General features: G+C 38.4%; 2 protein-coding genes and 1 long non-coding RNA gene across 6 annotated transcripts; 2 read left to right on the plus strand and 1 right to left on the minus strand.

Annotated features, from left to right (window-relative positions):
* Nucleotides 1–256: 256 nt before the first annotated feature.
* Nucleotides 257–12467, minus strand: LOC147570730 (chromatin modification-related protein EAF1 B-like). Of its 4 annotated transcripts, XM_086657291.1 has the most exons (24): nucleotides 12321–12428; nucleotides 11738–12205; nucleotides 10882–11116; nucleotides 10748–10802; nucleotides 10519–10604; nucleotides 9070–10429; nucleotides 8833–8952; nucleotides 8458–8733; nucleotides 7582–7761; nucleotides 7268–7348; nucleotides 6766–6826; nucleotides 6142–6686; nucleotides 6006–6059; nucleotides 5725–5773; nucleotides 5348–5439; nucleotides 4918–4971; nucleotides 4749–4829; nucleotides 4502–4639; nucleotides 4224–4340; nucleotides 3752–3852; nucleotides 3395–3580; nucleotides 2929–3316; nucleotides 983–2811; nucleotides 257–731 (listed from the first exon to the last, which is right to left on the minus strand). In XM_086657291.1, the coding sequence occupies exons 3-23, from the start codon at nucleotides 10968–10970 to the stop codon at nucleotides 1069–1071; spliced, it is 5856 nt and encodes a 1951-aa protein (XP_086513417.1). In that variant the 5' UTR covers nucleotides 10971–11116; nucleotides 11738–12205; nucleotides 12321–12428; the 3' UTR covers nucleotides 257–731; nucleotides 983–1068. The 4 variants fall into 4 exon arrangements, with proteins under 4 accessions (XP_086513417.1, XP_086513416.1, XP_086513418.1 ...); XM_086657290.1 differs by lacking the exon at nucleotides 11738–12205 and having other exon boundaries at nucleotides 12321–12467; XM_086657292.1 differs by lacking the exon at nucleotides 11738–12205 and having other exon boundaries at nucleotides 10882–10990; nucleotides 12321–12446.
* Nucleotides 12468–13709: 1242 nt separating this feature from the next.
* LOC147570731 (uncharacterized) lies at nucleotides 13710–15010 on the plus strand. Its single transcript, XR_015239493.1, has 3 exons — nucleotides 13710–13737; nucleotides 14660–14743; nucleotides 14964–15010. It is a non-coding gene; the product is annotated as an uncharacterized LOC147570731 (long non-coding RNA).
* A 1105-nt stretch (nucleotides 15011–16115) lies between these two features.
* Nucleotides 16116–16925, plus strand: EMB1793 (LYR family of Fe/S cluster biogenesis protein). Its single transcript, XM_086657296.1, has one exon. It carries the CDS (start codon nucleotides 16165–16167, stop codon nucleotides 16639–16641), a length of 477 nt encoding a protein of 158 aa, XP_086513422.1. The 5' UTR covers nucleotides 16116–16164; the 3' UTR covers nucleotides 16642–16925.
* Nucleotides 16926–17098: the final 173 nt, after the last annotated feature.

The following is a 17098-nucleotide window of genomic DNA, read 5'->3' on the forward strand; positions in this document are numbered from 1 at the left end:
CCTATTTTTATTAGTTTTAGTAGGTTATATTTATCAGAGTTGTGCGTTGGCTAGCAATTTAGGACACTATTTTTATTAGTTTTATTAGGTTATATTTATCCAATAGTTGTATTTAGTAAAATTAGAGTTGCGTGTAGTAGCATCCTTAGACAATTCAGATTCAAACTCGAGTTACTAAGACAATGTAAAAAAAGAACACCACCTAAGGCATGAAATGTATAGCTTTTTATAGAAATCGAAATGGAAACTTGTGATCTATGAAATATGAAAGTTTTGAGAAAGTTGTATTCTACAAAAAACATATACATGAAGGATTGATACATCAACAAAAAGACCTAGATAGGGTTTTCCCCACAATATTTTTGTACATTATTATCAAGCTTAATCGAAAACCATGATAATATATGAACCAATTATAAGGTGACCTTAAAAGAGAAAGAAATGGGGAAATGAACTACAATTAACACCCCCTTTTCTTTTCTTCCTTCTTTATCCTATACAAAAACAATTGAAGAGAGAATTACCCAAGTAACAAAAATAAAGAGGAAGAAGGGATTGGCCCCCTGTACACATACTCTTAAACCTATTGAAACCCTAATCTCTCTTCTTGTTTCTTTCGCATAGCTGAACAAGAGTTCAGCTATCCCCAAAGAAAGATAAACACCAAGGTATGCTCGCAAGAGGGTATCCCCGGTAGATTTGTCATGCGGGTCGCAGTGATAAGCTTCCATCTGCATCGAACCCAATATCCTACTATTAGTTTGAAGTCTTTCAAGCAAAATTTCAAAGTGAAGGAAATAAGCGGACATCATGAGACTAGATTTTCTAGGCTTAGATATGTACATGTAGGTGAAAAGAATGATAGTCGACTGAAAATTCAGTCTCTGCTTTGAATGATCGTATTTTCATGGATTGGTTTCGTCTATTTCTGTGTATGTGTTAAGTCTATTTTCATGGATTGGAACTCAGCTTGTAAACCTACCTGCTGTACAGTACTGAGACAGGGTCGTGAAAAAGCCAAAGCCAGAAGCTGACCCTTGCTACGAACATCAGATCTGCCTAGGTGATTCATCCCGATCGAGAGTTACTTGGGCCGACACAATCCCCTCCACTGTTTCCTGCTTGCGGGGTTTGTTGTTGTTGTGGCTGAGGTTGCTCGGGATTATGTGGTGACGGAGAATGTGACGGTGGACCTGGTGATTCAGGTTGTTGGCCTGCTGATGGATGTTGTCTTTGTGAATGCCACTGGGTTCCCACATTGTTTCCATGCATAAGCATGTATCCTGAAAACTGTTTCTGGTTAAAATCATGGACAGATGAGGATGGTGCTGGCTCAGTTTCCCTCGTACTTGTCAGCGGCGGTGGGCCTACAACTGCAGATGGGTCATTTCTTGAGCTAGAAATTCCTGATTCATGTAAAGGCTCTGACGCTGCTTCCAACTTAAACGAGGCGCTACTTGCAGAGGAAACAGCAGGAGTGACACTAGCAAATGATTCTGTATGGTCTTGAGGTGATGACAGGCTTGTTCTTCCTACCTGAAGTGTACTCTCGGATGGTTGTTCAACTGGTGATTGCACATGTGGATCAGAACTCATTTGCCGATTTTGTTGTTTCATTCGTTCCGCAGTCTGGTGTGAATTACCCACTTGCTTTCGCTGTTGTTGCTGTTGCCGTGGCGGCTGCTGCTCTTGGCCAGAACTGACAGCCAAGCGAGGAAGAGATGGCTGAGATGCCAAAATAGAATGAGCCGGGGAGAAAACTGATGGAGACTGGCCTCGACTCAACTGATCGGAATGAGGTGAAGTCTCCGCCATCTGCTTTGACAAAGAAGATGGTGACCGAGATATCAGCTTTTGCTGAGGTGAACATTGATTCGAGGATTGAGGCGTCACTGGAGATTTACATGGTTGTACCAAGTTTGAACCTGAAAATAAGCCCTGGCTACCCCCTTGCACCAATTGCATTACCTGCTCACCTTTCTCATGTGGTACTTGACTTCCAGGAATCGTAGCAGGAATTCCGTTGATGTGGAAGGGATCAATAGGTAGCTTTTGAGGCATCATCACATTCCCTCTCCCTATTCCCTTAATAGATTTAACTTGTGGTTGTAATTCAGACTGTTGCCTTTGTTGAGCTAGGTGCCTGCTAGGTTGTTGTTGTGGTTGAAGATGCCGCTGTCGTTGTTTCAGTATTCGTTCAGGCAAGCTCTCAGCATTGCTACTCTGATGGCCCCGACCAAGAACATGAGGAAGGTGATGTTTTGGTTGGGATTGTGAAATTATCGGATTATTGGGAGAAGATGATGATGATGTTGGGGGGACCTGGGTGTTCTGTGAAGGATCCGAAGATGCCTGTTGCTGAATCTGAGAAATATTCTGCACAGGAGACGAAATTGGATGCTGAGACTGTGGTTGGCCAGGAGTGATTGGAGTATTGGAGCCAGAGGTAGGAAATGTATGCTGTTGTTGTTGGTGATGTCGCATCCGTTGCTGGAGTTGCCTCTCTTTCGCAAGCCGAACCATGTAAGCGTGCTGCTGCGGGGTGGTCGCAGGATTGCGGGCTCGAATATGGGGCAGATGGGCCTGTTGGTGCATCATTGGCCCATATGCCTGTTTCTGGAGCATCTGATGTTGCTGCTGTGGATGTTGTACTGAAAATGTTTGACCAGGTGGAGGGGCAATCTGGTTAGAGAATCCCGTGCTAAGACCATTGAAAGGCGGAACAACTTGGCTAGTCCCCTGTGTCACCTGCTGCATCTGAAGCTCCTGCATCATCATCTGCTGTATCTGATCATCTGAATTTTGACCAGGCTAGGACAAATACAGAAAAATGATCATCAGAAAAGCTGAAACCGAATTATTATTATTTGCTACACATTAAATATCAGTTAAGCTTTCCGGAATAAACAGAGGAAAAAAGATTCTCACCCTTGTCATATGCATATCTCGGGATCTCATGATTGTGGCTCCCTGGCCAGAAAGAGATCCATTGTTCATAGTTACAGAGTTAGGCATCCCAGCCCCGTTTGTGGAAAGCAAACTTCCAGATGAAACCGTGTTCCTAGAAGGTGAACCTACTCCTTGAAACCCTGGCCGAGGCATTGGCATGCCCCTATTGATTCCAGTCATCATACCTATACCATTTCCACCAGGTAATACGCGAACACCACGATCAGTTCCTGCCAAAGGCCCAGTAGCAGACAAGCCAGGTTGGTGAACTTTTCTACCAGACACCATGTGATTATAATGTTGCATTCGCTGTTGCTCATCGACTGGTAAAGATGTCTGTCTTGGACCACCATATTTGTGACCATCCCTGTAAAAGCGTAACCATACAATCATGTCTCGATGAATTCATTTCATAATCCCAATACTATTAGATTGTGAAGCATACCTAGTAGGGGCACTGGGTGAAGAAGATGGAAGTAGCAAGCTATTATCAAGGACAGGGTCGGAAGATACTTGCGGCATGGAACTAGAACCAGATGTCGGGATTACTGGAGCATCCGAACCTTGATTTGTTATTCCAAGGGAAAGAATATCCGAGCTTAAAGTGGTTGCATCACAAAGCTCGAGAGGCCTTTGTGGTAAAATTAAACGAAGTTATGATTAGAACTTAAAGAGGAAATAGAAATAAATCAAACTACAGAAACTTGGAACGTACGGATAAACAACAAGTGGAAATGAGTGGCAATGAATAGAAGGTGAAAGAACTCAAGTACTACATTTCCCAAAATAAATTAGAACTTACGTCAATGTGACACCGTTTGAATTACTTGGACAAGCTTGAGAAACGGCGATAGCATGGGAGCTATGGACTGGAGTTATTTGTTTCGGATCCTGATTATCATTCTGACAGAAAAAAAAAACAAAAAAAATTGAAATTTTGAAACAGGAAAATGGAAGAAAGACCAAATACCCCACATAGGGGCCACATTTAATGATATGTATAAATCATGTTGATTTTCCCCAGTGAAGAAGTGTAAGACAAACTCGCACAGGTGACAGGTCAAGCACCATAATTTGAGGTTTCAATTTCAGAAACCTGCAAAAAGTGGAAGCTACCCAACTGTCCAATTCAGACTTCCGAAGTAGAACAACAAACTAAATTATGCAGATGACGGAGAATCACATGCTACCTACCATCACAGAAATGGTTTACAGAGCAGTAGATCACGTGAATAAAAATGGTCGAAATTTGCACTTCAAAAACAAAAACAAACCTGAAGTTTACGAGAATGTCGGTGTCTTCCAATCAAAATGATTTTCTCAAAATGAGACTTAATGGCTTCCTCTTCCTTCGGACCCTGCAAACGCTGAAACAACTGTCTGGCACTACCCTGATGAGAAAAGCAGTACTAGTAGATCAGTTTAGTTAACAATAGGAGGCAATAAGAGGTATAACTCGAAAATCATTTTAACTTGAGAGTTCTTCTGATAAAAACAATATGAGGAAATAAGATAAGTGAGTTCAAGTCATCAAAATGACAAAAAAGCATGCCTTCGGAATTCCAGGTAAACTGGATGGATAAGGTTGGGAAGACCCCGAATCCTCAGCACTATCAGCTCCATCACCAGAATTCTTGTCCATTAAAACTTTGTGGTGTTCCTTGCAATCTGAAGCTTTCCGAAAAGTGCACTGGATGTGGACAGGAAAATCACATACACATCTTCAGTGTAGACAGTTGAACAGATTACAGTTTCGCTTGCAAAGACCTCAAGTGAGAATAAACTCAAAATGTATTTACCTTTAACTGCAGAGTACTGTTCATAACATCACTAACAAGTTCCCAGTTTGGACCCAAATCATGTACAAGTACAACAAGTGCCTGAAGTATAATTTTTTTACAACAGATCAGGAACTTCTTACTGAGTTTCAACATCCAAAAGAAAAGATAATGTGAAGGAGAAGATAACCTGTTCTTCAAATGGCGACCATGGACATCCTAATTCCAACTGCTCAGTTGGCATCTGCAAAGACAATAATGTGTAGAAATTCATTATAGCCCTCACACCAATATAAGATGGCAATTGATCATATTGTCGCTTGTACTAGTACATCGCCATTTACTCGTCTGTAGTTTCAAACTTTTAGCAACAGAAAACACTCAACACTGACTTGTATTAACCTCCCAATATTACCGAGAAGGCTAGAAGCTGGAGACTTCCGCACAACACAGTAAATCATTAAGTTCTGATAATAAACGAAGGTGTTAAGTCTATCGCAAAAAACAGAAAGTATAATTACATATATTGCCAACATAGTTTTCGCCAATTGTTTTTATTATAAAATTAAAAGGGAAAAAAATGATATCATAAGCAATTTAATGGCTATAATAGAGAATACCTTTGACACTTTATTCTTCCTCCCATGATCCCGGCCAGCAAACATTTTAATGAGCTTACTTGAACTCGACAAATTACCCACACTGGAAGCCACTGGAGAAGAAAAGTATCCGATTAGAGGATTAAAGCTACCAGAAATATCTTTTGGCTGTTTCATGATCTTAGGCTTCTTTGAAACATGTTGGCCAACATAACCTTTATAGAAGGAATTTGAAAATCATGTTAGTGAAAGGAAACAGGAAAACTAAAGACCACCTTCCTCCCTCCCCCTACCACAACACACAACCCACAACCCTCCCAGAAAGAAAATGAAACACGGTTCTAGGAAATCGATGCATTGGCTGCTAAAGAACGAAAGAAAATGAGAAAGAGCATTACCACTGTTTCCATTAGATTCAATCTCCAACAGCTTCTTGGAATGATCCCTCTGCAGCAAGAAATGAAAAATCAGATTGACTACAACATACAACAAATAATGCATGGTATACCGTATACATGTTCCGGCAATTACCAAAATAACGATTCTAGACAATTGCCTAAACTAGTTCATTATTAAGGATCAGGAACCCAATAGATTTTATTCAGAAAAAAGATCTCCCTTTAAAGTAGAACTCGTATATTGATTTCCTACAGGTCTAAATTGTTCAAAATTAAGTTACCTGTTCACTTTTAACAATGGAATCAAGCGGCCATCTATGTTCATAGGCAGTGCCCTGCAAGCATAAGCATACGATATTCAGAAACATAACAATATTTGAAAACACATAAGCACTTATAAAGAAGAAATATCTATACTTTTCCCATAACAAAAGTCCCAGCATTCTTTGTGTGCTTATGAAGGGGATGCTTAGGTTTCTTCTTCTTAGGTTTCTTAGTTGAATCTGGGTGCAAGTGCTTTCCTAACTCTCCTGTCGACTCAACCTCCACATTTTCTCGGATTTGGGACCCACAGTGCACAGTACTCTGGTCATCCTGAAAAGAACTAGTATCTCCACTTGATGCATCATTTCTGGGCGGAAGTTGTACACCTCCAGCAGTTCCAGCACCAAAAGAACTCGGAGCTCGCTGCCTTGTAGCAGTTCGTACACGCTTTGTTGGAATTGAACCAACATTTATGTCGTTGGAAGGCCTTTTCCCCAATGAAGACAATGGGTGAGGATACTGACCACAAGACATCTCTGCTCCAAATTCATATGACCTTGCAGAGTATGACTTTGACGAGTTCTTCTGTTTCCTTTGAGCAGATTTCGTTGACCTGCTACCTTCGAATGCCCCAGGTAAGTAATGGTTTCCTGCTTCTCTTTCATATTCATTGTAGGCATTTCCTCGGGCTTCAAAATCTACAAACAAACAAACCATGTCAAGAATATGGAACTATTCAACCCTAATAAAATAACCAACAAGGCTGCTAACTAATACCGGCTTCAGCATCATAAACAGATGTGCCAACCTCCCCTTGGCGCAAATTGCCAGCACATTTCTGAAAAATCATATAATTTCAATGAATAAGCTGGTTGACCAGGTTAACCATGCACCTACTAATAAAATCAATTTGGATGTAAGGACTGCCCAATGTTGGTGGATAGAAAACAGGTTGCAATTTGTCATAAGATTGTGTCTAGAGATACGTGCAGGAAAAAGAAAATTTTGTGCAATAATACACTTGAAACAGAAACTGTTTTGTACAAATGCAACATATGAGATAGTTTCCCATTCTTTGATGGTACTTCGGCCACTCATAAACTCGACCCAGTATGTATCTGGCCAAAGATACTTCAGATAGAGATGGTCCCATGCAGAACAGGTTCATGACCTGCCCTCGTCCATTAAGAGAATCTCTTTGAGATATCAGGAGGAGAAGCTAACCCACCATCTCTACATTACAAAGCAGTTAAAACTATTTGGACGCCACCACGATTACCTGATACTGTGACCAATAGAGTTCAATGGATTTTCGATAATCTTCCATTGCACCAAATGGAACTGCATAAAAGAGAGTTTCCTGCCAAGTAATGCAAAACAATACATGTTCAACCAACAGATATCTTTTCACATCCTCTAAGAATTGAAAAAACAAATGCTTTTACGAGTAGAAGTAAATATATTTGGAAAAGGAGATAAATGGTAAACAGCCACCATGAGAAATCCTCAAAAAAAAAACCTAAAAATACAACATTCAAATGGATTATTTAAATTGTTTCAACAAAAAGGTTAAAGAGGAAAACTTAGCCGTACTTCAGAGAACTTATCCTCCCATTCCACAATACCCAGATCGGATATCCTGTCAGGAGTCAGAGGTGCTTCAGCTTGGTTAAAGGTACTAGTGCTTTTCAGGAATCGAACTGCATATCCCTGAATAGCAAGTCGAGGGCCTTTTCCAAAACTTTCTTCTTCTAGATATTTATTCATTTCCTCCTAGAACAAACAAAAATTTCAGCACTAAAGAGAGAAATGTAGGAAACAATTTAACGACCAAAGAAAGAAGATGCACAAATTAAAATCAAGCACCACAAATGATAAGATCACTAAATGGCCATTGGCAATATCCAGAAAACTGTTTCGAATAAACTGAAACCACATGAGTTCATCTATATATTAAGAATAAGTCGCTAGATAGGAATTTTGCAAGTTTTCTTGCACATGCACAGCTTTTCTCATGGAAGAGTGATAACCAAAAAGATCCTTCAGGCCATCAAACCTAAACATTTCGACTTTTGAGGTCTCTGAACGTTGCAATATTTATAAATCAGTGACCTTATCATACGAAAGGTCATAGTAAATCCGAATAATAAACTCCAGGTCAAACAGATGACACTTTCTGCATGCACAAGTATCATGGCATGGAAGTGGAGTTGCTAGAAAAAACCATACAATCACAGTGTATATTTAGAAGTTGTCTAACTAATTGAGAGAAAAGAATAAATAACAAACGTAACCTAACTATATCATAGACCACTATATCTATATAAATCAAAAACATGTTAGGAGATTCTCTCAGTTAAAGAAGAAAAAGTAAGAGATGAAATCTAGACTTTAGAAGTGAAGACACAAAGCCATATAAATTGAGGCCATAACAACTTTCTTGAATAAGACATCAAGGTAGTTCCGCACCATATTTGGTTCTCCAACTCTGTTGTTTACAGCTTCACTTCCACAAATATTTCGGGCCTGAACTAGTGCTAAATTCCAGTCTTTGACGACCACACTAGGATCATCACTGCTAGCGAACACCTCAGCTGACTGCCAAAACTGCAGGATAGCCTTTGATAAGGTGTGAGCTACCTGTTTTTGCCTTCCACAGAGATTTTGTTTATCGAACCTTGACTGGACATTCAAAGCAACCATGTTACATATTTGCGCTGCTAGAGTTGTTTTCCAGAGACGTTCCTAGTCACAGATATAAGAAAGAACAATTACTGAATATGCACCGAGAAAGAAGACACTGGAGACAGCTAAACCTGGAACCAGGTCTACATAAACACGCACCTGAATGAAATCATTAGCTAACCATGCCATCTCCTCAAGAACAAAATCCCAATGAGATTTTCGTCTACTCTCCAAATGGTTGTTACCCACTGATAGCTCTGCAATCCTCTTACGTTTAGACTGTTTGAAATATATAGATCTTTAAAAACCAATATTCAAGGTAATTACTCAAATAAATCTCCTCCATAATCAACGAATGAGAATAAATTATCAGAGCATAAAAGCTAAGTAAATAACCTCTATAATCCGTGCCTCTTCCAGAATTGAATCTTCATGCACATTGTTGGCCACTATTATGTGGCTTCCCATACATGTATTACACTCAAGGGAAGCTTTTGTACCCCTTCCAGAAAAGGTAGCCTCTGGCAGCATGCTTTGGGAAGACGCCGAAGTGCTTAACTGTCTTTTTTGATCTCCCGGTGGTGCGCTTCCAGTATGTGATTCATTTCCTAGTACATTATTCAGCTTTCTCTTATTTTGCTTAACAGTATAGGCATTTGTTTCTGACCCGTCCATGTTAGCAACAACTTCTACCTGATCTTGTGAACCAAATTCATGGTCGAAGATTTCTTCCTCAACTTTAACAGAAGAGTCGTTGATTCTGCAGTTTTGACGAACAGAATTAAGACCACCTTCGGTGATATCAAGCACTTCAACATTTTTCATCTCATTGTTCTCTTTGACTGCGTCTGCAACTAGTAGATTAGGGGAGTCTTCATTCGCTGACTTGTGTTCTTTGGAAGTTCCTGAAGATTTGATTTTCCTTAACTGATCAATAGAAGCTTCTCGATCCAACCCCTGCTGTCTCTCCTTTACATCTGTATTTGGAATGCTCAACCCGCGAGCCTCACTAACGGTGCTGAACTTCCCCAGCTTATTACATTCAAGACTAGATGGAACCCCTAATCTCTCTCCAGATAACTCAGTCGAGACAGAGTTCGTGATATCAGGAACTTGGTCTGGATCAATTTTTAGACGTTTAATGTCTTCAGTATCTCGTAAGTCTTTGGATGTACTAGTATTCAACTCACCTTCCACTTTTTTATATGCTAGAGGAGCATCCAACTCCATATCCAACTGACTTCCAGAAGCAACAGACTTCAGAAACACACCCTTAGGACTTGCAGATTTTGAGTTACCCATAGAAGATACAGAGTGGGCTTCTCGAGTGATTGATCCGGAACCCAATCCCTTCGTTTTCCTTGAAACATGACGAGGAGAAGCTAAAATTGGAGCTCCCTTACCATCACCAACAGGTGGTAATCCAGTTGAGCAAGCTCGAGCATCACGACTTGTTCGTGTCCTGTTCCTTCGAGCATAAGCATGGCTTTTTTTCACCACAAATCGCAGAAGTGACAAATCTTCCGAGTCGTTGGCATTGCGGGTGACATCCACCTGGGATGACGTTTCTGATAAAGGAACCCTACTTCTGTTTCCACGTAGTTTCTCTCCCTCGGTTATATTATTTTCACCCTTAAAAAGTAAGAGATTATCAGCAGTATTTGTTTCACGACCCTGAGGATCCTCTGGTCTACCACTACTCTCGACAGAACCTCCAGGAGGTGAGGCTGTCAAGGCAAAGCTGCCTTTTGCTTCACTATCACACCACAGCAAGCCAATTAAACTGCTTTAAATACATGGTCACTAGTGTCAATTATATCTGATAAAGTAAAACATGACTAATACCTAGTTACAAAATGATCACGGGATGAAGTAGACTGGAAGCTAACAGATGGCGCAGGTCCAAGACTGAAATCCAACGGATTGCCTCCCTACAAGGAACAAATGTGTTAACCCAAGCGACTATAACACAGTTAACATCATTTTTTCGGAGCAATCAACTAGAGAAAGTAGAGGCAGAAAATTAACATTATTTATATCGCGGAGATAAAAAGTGAAGATATCAATGACGTACTTTCTCGAGAAACTCTAACTCCCTTCTACGCTCTTCACGAGCATCATACTCTTGCCTGCAGGGAAGAAAGTTAATAGGTTTTATTTCTGCTACCAGAAACAAATATAGACGAGGATGCCAGAGTAACATCTTACCTCAGTTCCACCTGAGTTTTTTCAATCACTGTTCGGCGAGGAGAGGCTTTTGTATTGACACCAAATCCACCATCAATGACTCCCCCCATGGAATCAACTTCTGCATTTACTAAAAGAAGACGTCCAAGAAATGTATATTCATTCTTATGTTCCCACAGCTATCTATAACAGTTTTTCCATTCCATACATCCCTAACGTTCTTAAGAATACCTGCAGCTTACTGCGGCGAATCACACTGCAAATTGAATACATGTTAACTTAAAAAAATCCTAAAAACTTATTGTCATGTTTGCTGAATGTAAGTGGAAATATATGGTTTGGTGTACCCTAATATGTGGTTTTTCCGTTTAAATCAGGAGTAAAGCAAGCCAATACTCCATCTAGAATAGTTCTTCGGTAAGGCGGATAATTAAGTTAAGTATTTGCACTAAAATTAGAAAGTTCAAATCCATATTCATTGAACTCGAATTCAATTTCACGTGTCACTGCAGGGAACAAGTCCATTAAGAAAAATTGCTAGTTCTCCATATAGCCTTACTACTTAATAGAACCAAAACCATTAGAAACTCTGAGCCGTCTTGCTTACAACAGCTCGGACCCTCCAATCTGCATATTATTTTAGCCTTTGTGAGCACTTCAGCGATCTGGTACTCTATATTAGTATTACCAATCTTCAATCTCGATTGTACTTTCTCTTTTTGTATACTCTATCTATAGGATTAACTACTTGAGGTTAAGTCAGTCATTTTCTACTTTTAGATAAAATGGAGATAGAAGTGCTTGGAATGAGTCTATATTCTAGACATCTAGCGTACCAAACAATGAAAGTAGTAGTTATTGTACCCGTATCACATACCGAAAATTATTGCAGTTCAGATAACGTTGAAGCACACACGCCAACTAGTTATAGAAAGACTTGGATCCCTCAACAACTCTACGAACTTGCACGTTGCTCAAACCATTTAACTACTTATTGAGCGATACGCGTACTACCCAAAATTCCCCTTAAACAGTCCAATTTCCAATTTTTCCCAAACTCCCACAAAACTAGGGTTAGGGCACCCTGTAAGTTTAATGCATTGTCATCACCAATTCTCCCCCAAATTGCTTGCAGCATCCCTCAATGAGTCCGAAACACACATTTCAGACAACTTCGGAATAAAATGCGACCCAACATTTTGGGTATCTAAATTCTAGGGTTTTGGGATGATCAAAATGTTCCAAATTCAACGTTTAAACAGGTCAAATTTCGGGGGATTTTATCCAGATACCTTAGATAAGAAATACGCACCTCCTAGAGATAACCCTAGATAGATAATTCTTGCTGATCATTATATGTTTAAAGAGAGAAACAACAAGTAAGTCTAACCTCGAATTCGTAAGTGAAATAAGATAATTCAGAGATTTGATTAAAGAGAAAGATATAAAATAGAACTCACAGAAGTAATTTCGTTGGATCACGTTGATGAAAGAAGATTCAATGAAGAATAGAAAGCAAAATCAGTCATGAAATTGGGAAAGGAAGTTGCTCTTCTCTGCCCTAGCTCGAGACGGGTACAAGTGTTAATGGATTTTGTTCAGGGGGCAAATATTAACCCGAACCCGGTTTCCCGTTTCACCTGGCCCAGAACTTCTTGTTGGGCCTACAACGCACGAATTTATAAGCACTTACGGATTCTCTAAATTGGTTTTTGATATGTCCATCGCCTTAAGGTGTAGTGATTGGCGACCCACTCTACGATACGGAAGTCCTAAGTTCGACCCATAGAAGTGCAAATTCATGATTTATTGAATTCGGGTGCAAATAAAGTAGAGGTAGATTAGATGGGCTTTAGGGCAAATATATATGGCCTTTAAGGTTATAATCAGACAGTTATATTGTTCATTCAATTTTATAAAATTTGATGTATCTTTGTATTATCTCTTCATAAATGCCTTGTAATGATGAGACTGTATAACCATTCCAAGAACAAAAAGGCTTTTGATTAAGTTTTGCTTACCCGCTCGGGAAATCAATTTCCACCTAGCTTGAATACAGTGGATTCAACAAGAAAGAGAAAAAATATCATGGAAATTCGCGATATAATATTGCGAAGCTTCACTCTGCCATACAAAGTATCCTAGTAAAATATAAATTTTCATGAACTACGACTGTAAAACCATCAAGAATTCATCACGAACTTGTAGACCTTCTCTCAAATTAATTTCGACATACACGAAAGACCCATTTTAGCGCTGGTACGGTGAAACGTAAAAGATATAAAACTTTTCCGTTTCTCTAAGGAGCTTAAGTTAAGGGAAAATGGTTATTTGAGTTCAGAAAATTATCATAATAACTAAAAAAACCATCATTTTTTTCTATTAACCAAAATGTGTCATAATATTATTGGTAGTGATACATAAGGTTTGAAATAATATGGATAATTGTTAATGAGGTCATTTTTTATTATTTTGGTTCCCAAAATACCCTTACAAATTAAAACTATCTTTCTCTCTAAAAATCGGGATGATTTTTAGGGTTTTTCTTCTCTACTATCTTCTTCTTCAATGTTTCCCATTCGATTCTTCTTATTGTTCTCTGAATCACCTTCTTCGATTTTCCTTTTTCTTGTTCGACAAATCTCCTTTTGATTATTCCATCCTTCCAATTTCTACGGTCACCGACCATCCTCGATTTTAGTTTTAGAGAGAGAGAGAAAGAGAAAGCGGATAGTTGTTAGAGAGAGAAAGAGAGTAAAGGGAACAGTTCCCCCTTGTTAACGAGAAGAAGAAGGAAGTGAAAAAATGGCAGTAGCACCAACAAGAGCTAGGCTGATCACGATCTCCTAATTAAACTTCTTCTCATTGACGACAGTGGTTAGTTTTCCTTCTTCATTTCCATTTTTGTTTGTTCTGTTTCTTTTCTAGAGCAAACCCTGTTAAAACAAATTAGGGTTTCTTTTATAGTAAAGTGGGTGCTTTTCAGTTAATAAGATGTACATTGAGTTGTAGTGGTATGAATACATTCTAAACATGTACTGAATGCTTATAGATTTCTAGCTAACAAATTATACTGCTATTTATAATTTATAAGATGTATTGGATAAAAGCGCATATAATGTGAAATACTTCACACAAGTATGATGGGTTATAGATCATTTTGTGGCTTCGTGACTGAATGTCGTTTTCGTCTTCGTAAAAGGATGACATGTTGGATAATTTCTATATAACTTATGCAATCCGCAAGCATTTGTATCACACTTATATATATTTCAAGTCTCGTTTGTCATATTCATACTTCACTGTTGAGGCTCGATCTTAGAGATTCACTTGTGTTGGATCATATCTATTTATACCCCAATGTAAATGACTTTTAGATAGACTTCAACACATTCTTTTTGGATCTAGAAGAAACCCCAACGGACCCGTCCACTGTCTATTGCCAGGGTCTTCTTGAAGTTGTACTACGCTTACCATATGGAACGTTTGCCCTGAAACCATTGTATATTAAGGTCATACAATTATGTCTGTTTAGATAATCATGTAAAATACAGAAAAATGATCAACCAAAAATAAGTTATGATCATCCTAGAAGAAGCTTAGAAGTGATATATGCATAAAACCATAAACATTGAAGAGGTGGAAGCATTACTTTCAATGATATCAACTAAACATATAATCAGAATGGCATTTGCTTAAAAAAAATATGTAGTCGCCCACCGTGGGGCTCAACACTTATAGTTCAAATATAGTGTTTGAAGTTTCACTTAACTTGTGTTTTGATATTGTTGTTGTGCAGTTGTTCTACTGCACAAGCTTGAGTTGGAGTTTGGACGGAAGCACCCTATTTACTGGTACACCGACAGTGCTATCTTAGTAGTAGGTACTTCCCCTCAAAACAGTTCGCTCTTGTATTAAGGGAACTCGATGCATATGCCATGTTAAACAAAAAATTAAAGTAAGGCATATTGTTACTAATTTGTAACCTGAACAGTAAACTTATGACATTCTAATTCCAAGAATAAAAATTCTCACAAATTTGTAGTGTCTTCTCAATTTGTATATTGCTGATACGAGCTTTTGATGGTTTATCACTTTTGCAGCTAATGTTAGAGTTGTGGATCCGGTAAGGGAATTCAGTGGATAAGGATTTGGCTATGTAGCTTGGAAAGAAAGAGTTGATGGATGGAAGGTGAAACAAGAGAAGAACATACTTCCTATGAGCACCGGTCATCCTGCTTCTAAAAGTCGAGGAGGTAGAGATTTTGATGCAAGCACTGACGTGCTCCAGGATGATGCCTTGTTGTCTCAACTTCTTATTCAAGTCTAATATTTGCCTGTGTTGTTTTTTATATTTGATAACAGCTATCATCTTCTATGATACCATATGCGTTGCTTATCAGAGAATCTATTAATATGTAGATGTATGTGGGCATGTCAATTTGAATTCGGTATGACCTGATCTATTGATCTTTAGAGTAAATGTTCAATTATCTGTTGTAAATCTAAACTATTTATTTAATGAATATAATGAAAATTTTCGTATATACAGGGAGAGATCAATACTAGTAAAGCAAGGAAGTTCTTAGGTGGAAACTAAAAGTTGGCTTTAAGCAATTTGTGAAGATGTAAACGTGTGCAAACTGAGTTTGCAACGTCGCAAATCCAAACTCAGTTTGCATTGTCGCAAATGCAAACTCAGTTTGCAATATCGCAAATGCAAACACATGTTTGCAATATCGCAAATGCAAATACATGTTTGCATAACAGATTTTTGCAAACAAGTTTGCATAACAGATTTTTGCAAACACGTTTGCATAACAGATTGTTGCAAACACGTTTGCATAACAGATTGTTGCAAATACGTTTGCAGAAAAACGTCAAGGAAAAAAACGCTGTTTTTTTTTTTCTGGGTTTTTTTTTTTGAAAAAAAGTATTGAAAGTGGATCTTGTTAGAAAGCTAATGAAAAATCATTTCTAAATATATAATTTTTATAGAAACCCGACATCTCAAACAAAAGTTATATCGATTTAAAGTTTAAAGAAAAATAAAAGAATTTATTTACACAAAATGACAAAAAAGGATATTTTAGTATTTGCACACTTTTTGACCTGAATAATAATTTTCAAATGTTTTGTGCTTTTCTACTCATTTTCAATATTATTTTGACCTTTTTAGAAATTACCTCTTAAGTTAATTTGGTAAAAGAACGGATAACCGTCAAATTGAGTGACTTTTGAAGGAGTAAATCGAAAACTTCCTTGATAAATCCCAAACCGCGAAAAGTGCAGAGAAAAAGAACAATGGAAAAATTTCGAAAACTCGCAATCTCTGCAAATTCAATCAGATCAGGCGGTGGCGGATCGGCGGTTCTTCCCCGGAGATATCTTCACGAAGGTCCAGATACGGTGGAGGAGCTTTTAGATAGACACGTTGTAAAGAAGAAGGAGAAAATATACGACAGCGACGAAGAAGAACAGTTACTACGCCGCCGTCTCACGAGTACTCGACGAGAAGCTCTTAGTCTTTACAGAGACATAATTAGGGCAACTAGGTTCTTCCTTTGGCCTGATTCTCGAGGTATCTTATGGAGAGATGTTTTAAGAGAAAATGCTAGAAGAGAATTTGAAGAAGCTCGTTATGAAAAGGATCCAGAGGTCATAACTAGGTTATTAATTGGTGGTAGAGATGCTGTTCAATCTGCTCTTGATAAGCTTGTTGAGAAACAAAAAAAACAAATCGCTCAAGATCAAATTGATCGAGATAGTCGTGGTCGATAACCTAGAATAGATCAGATTTGGGGCTTAAAGAGGTAAACTTTAATAATGTTTTTTTTTTTGTTCTTTGAGATCTTGTAGAATAAAAAAGAAAACTTGTTGTCTGTACCAGAAATTAGGGTTATAAATTGGGTTTTTTTTTTCTTGTTTCTTGTGAGATTTGTATATGGGTCTTCTTATCTTTTACCTGAATGTGGGTGTGATTAATTTGCTCTTGATTTTCTACACAACCTGAATTTTTTAATAGTTTCATAATTTGGTATCCAAAATCTTGTGCATTTTAACCATTTTTTCTGTTCTTAGTTTCTTAGTTACATGACCTGAATTTTTTTTTGTTCCTTGTTCTCTTTTCTTCTTCCTTTTTGATGTTTGTAGATAGAAAAACCCTTTAGCAGTAGTTAGGTTTTCAATGGAAACCTTTAACACTAGAGAGAAACCCGGTTTGAGGGTTCCAGTAGAT

Source organism: Eschscholzia californica, unplaced genomic scaffold (genome assembly GCF_041429995.1).
Source record: "Eschscholzia californica isolate CP2 unplaced genomic scaffold, dmEscCali1.0.p SCAF_1, whole genome shotgun sequence".
NCBI lineage: Eukaryota > Viridiplantae > Streptophyta > Magnoliopsida > Ranunculales > Papaveraceae > Eschscholzia > Eschscholzia californica.

Excerpts from the sequence above, each read along its gene's own strand:
- EMB1793 (XM_086657296.1), top strand. The coding sequence starts at position 16,165 with ATGGAAAAATTTCGAAAACTCGCAATCTCTGCAAATTCAATCAGATCA.
- LOC147570730 (XM_086657290.1), bottom strand. The coding sequence starts at position 10,970 with ATGGGGGGAGTCATTGATGGTGGATTTGGTGTCAATACAAAAGCCTCT. Across the intron at positions 10,803-10,881 it reads AAAACTCAGGTGGAACTGAG|GCAAGAGTATGATGCTCGTG; the intron begins GTAAGATGTTAC and ends TCTTCCCTGCAG. Across the intron at positions 8,734-8,832 it reads TAGCTAATGATTTCATTCAG|GAACGTCTCTGGAAAACAAC; the intron begins GTGCGTGTTTAT and ends ATCTGTGACTAG.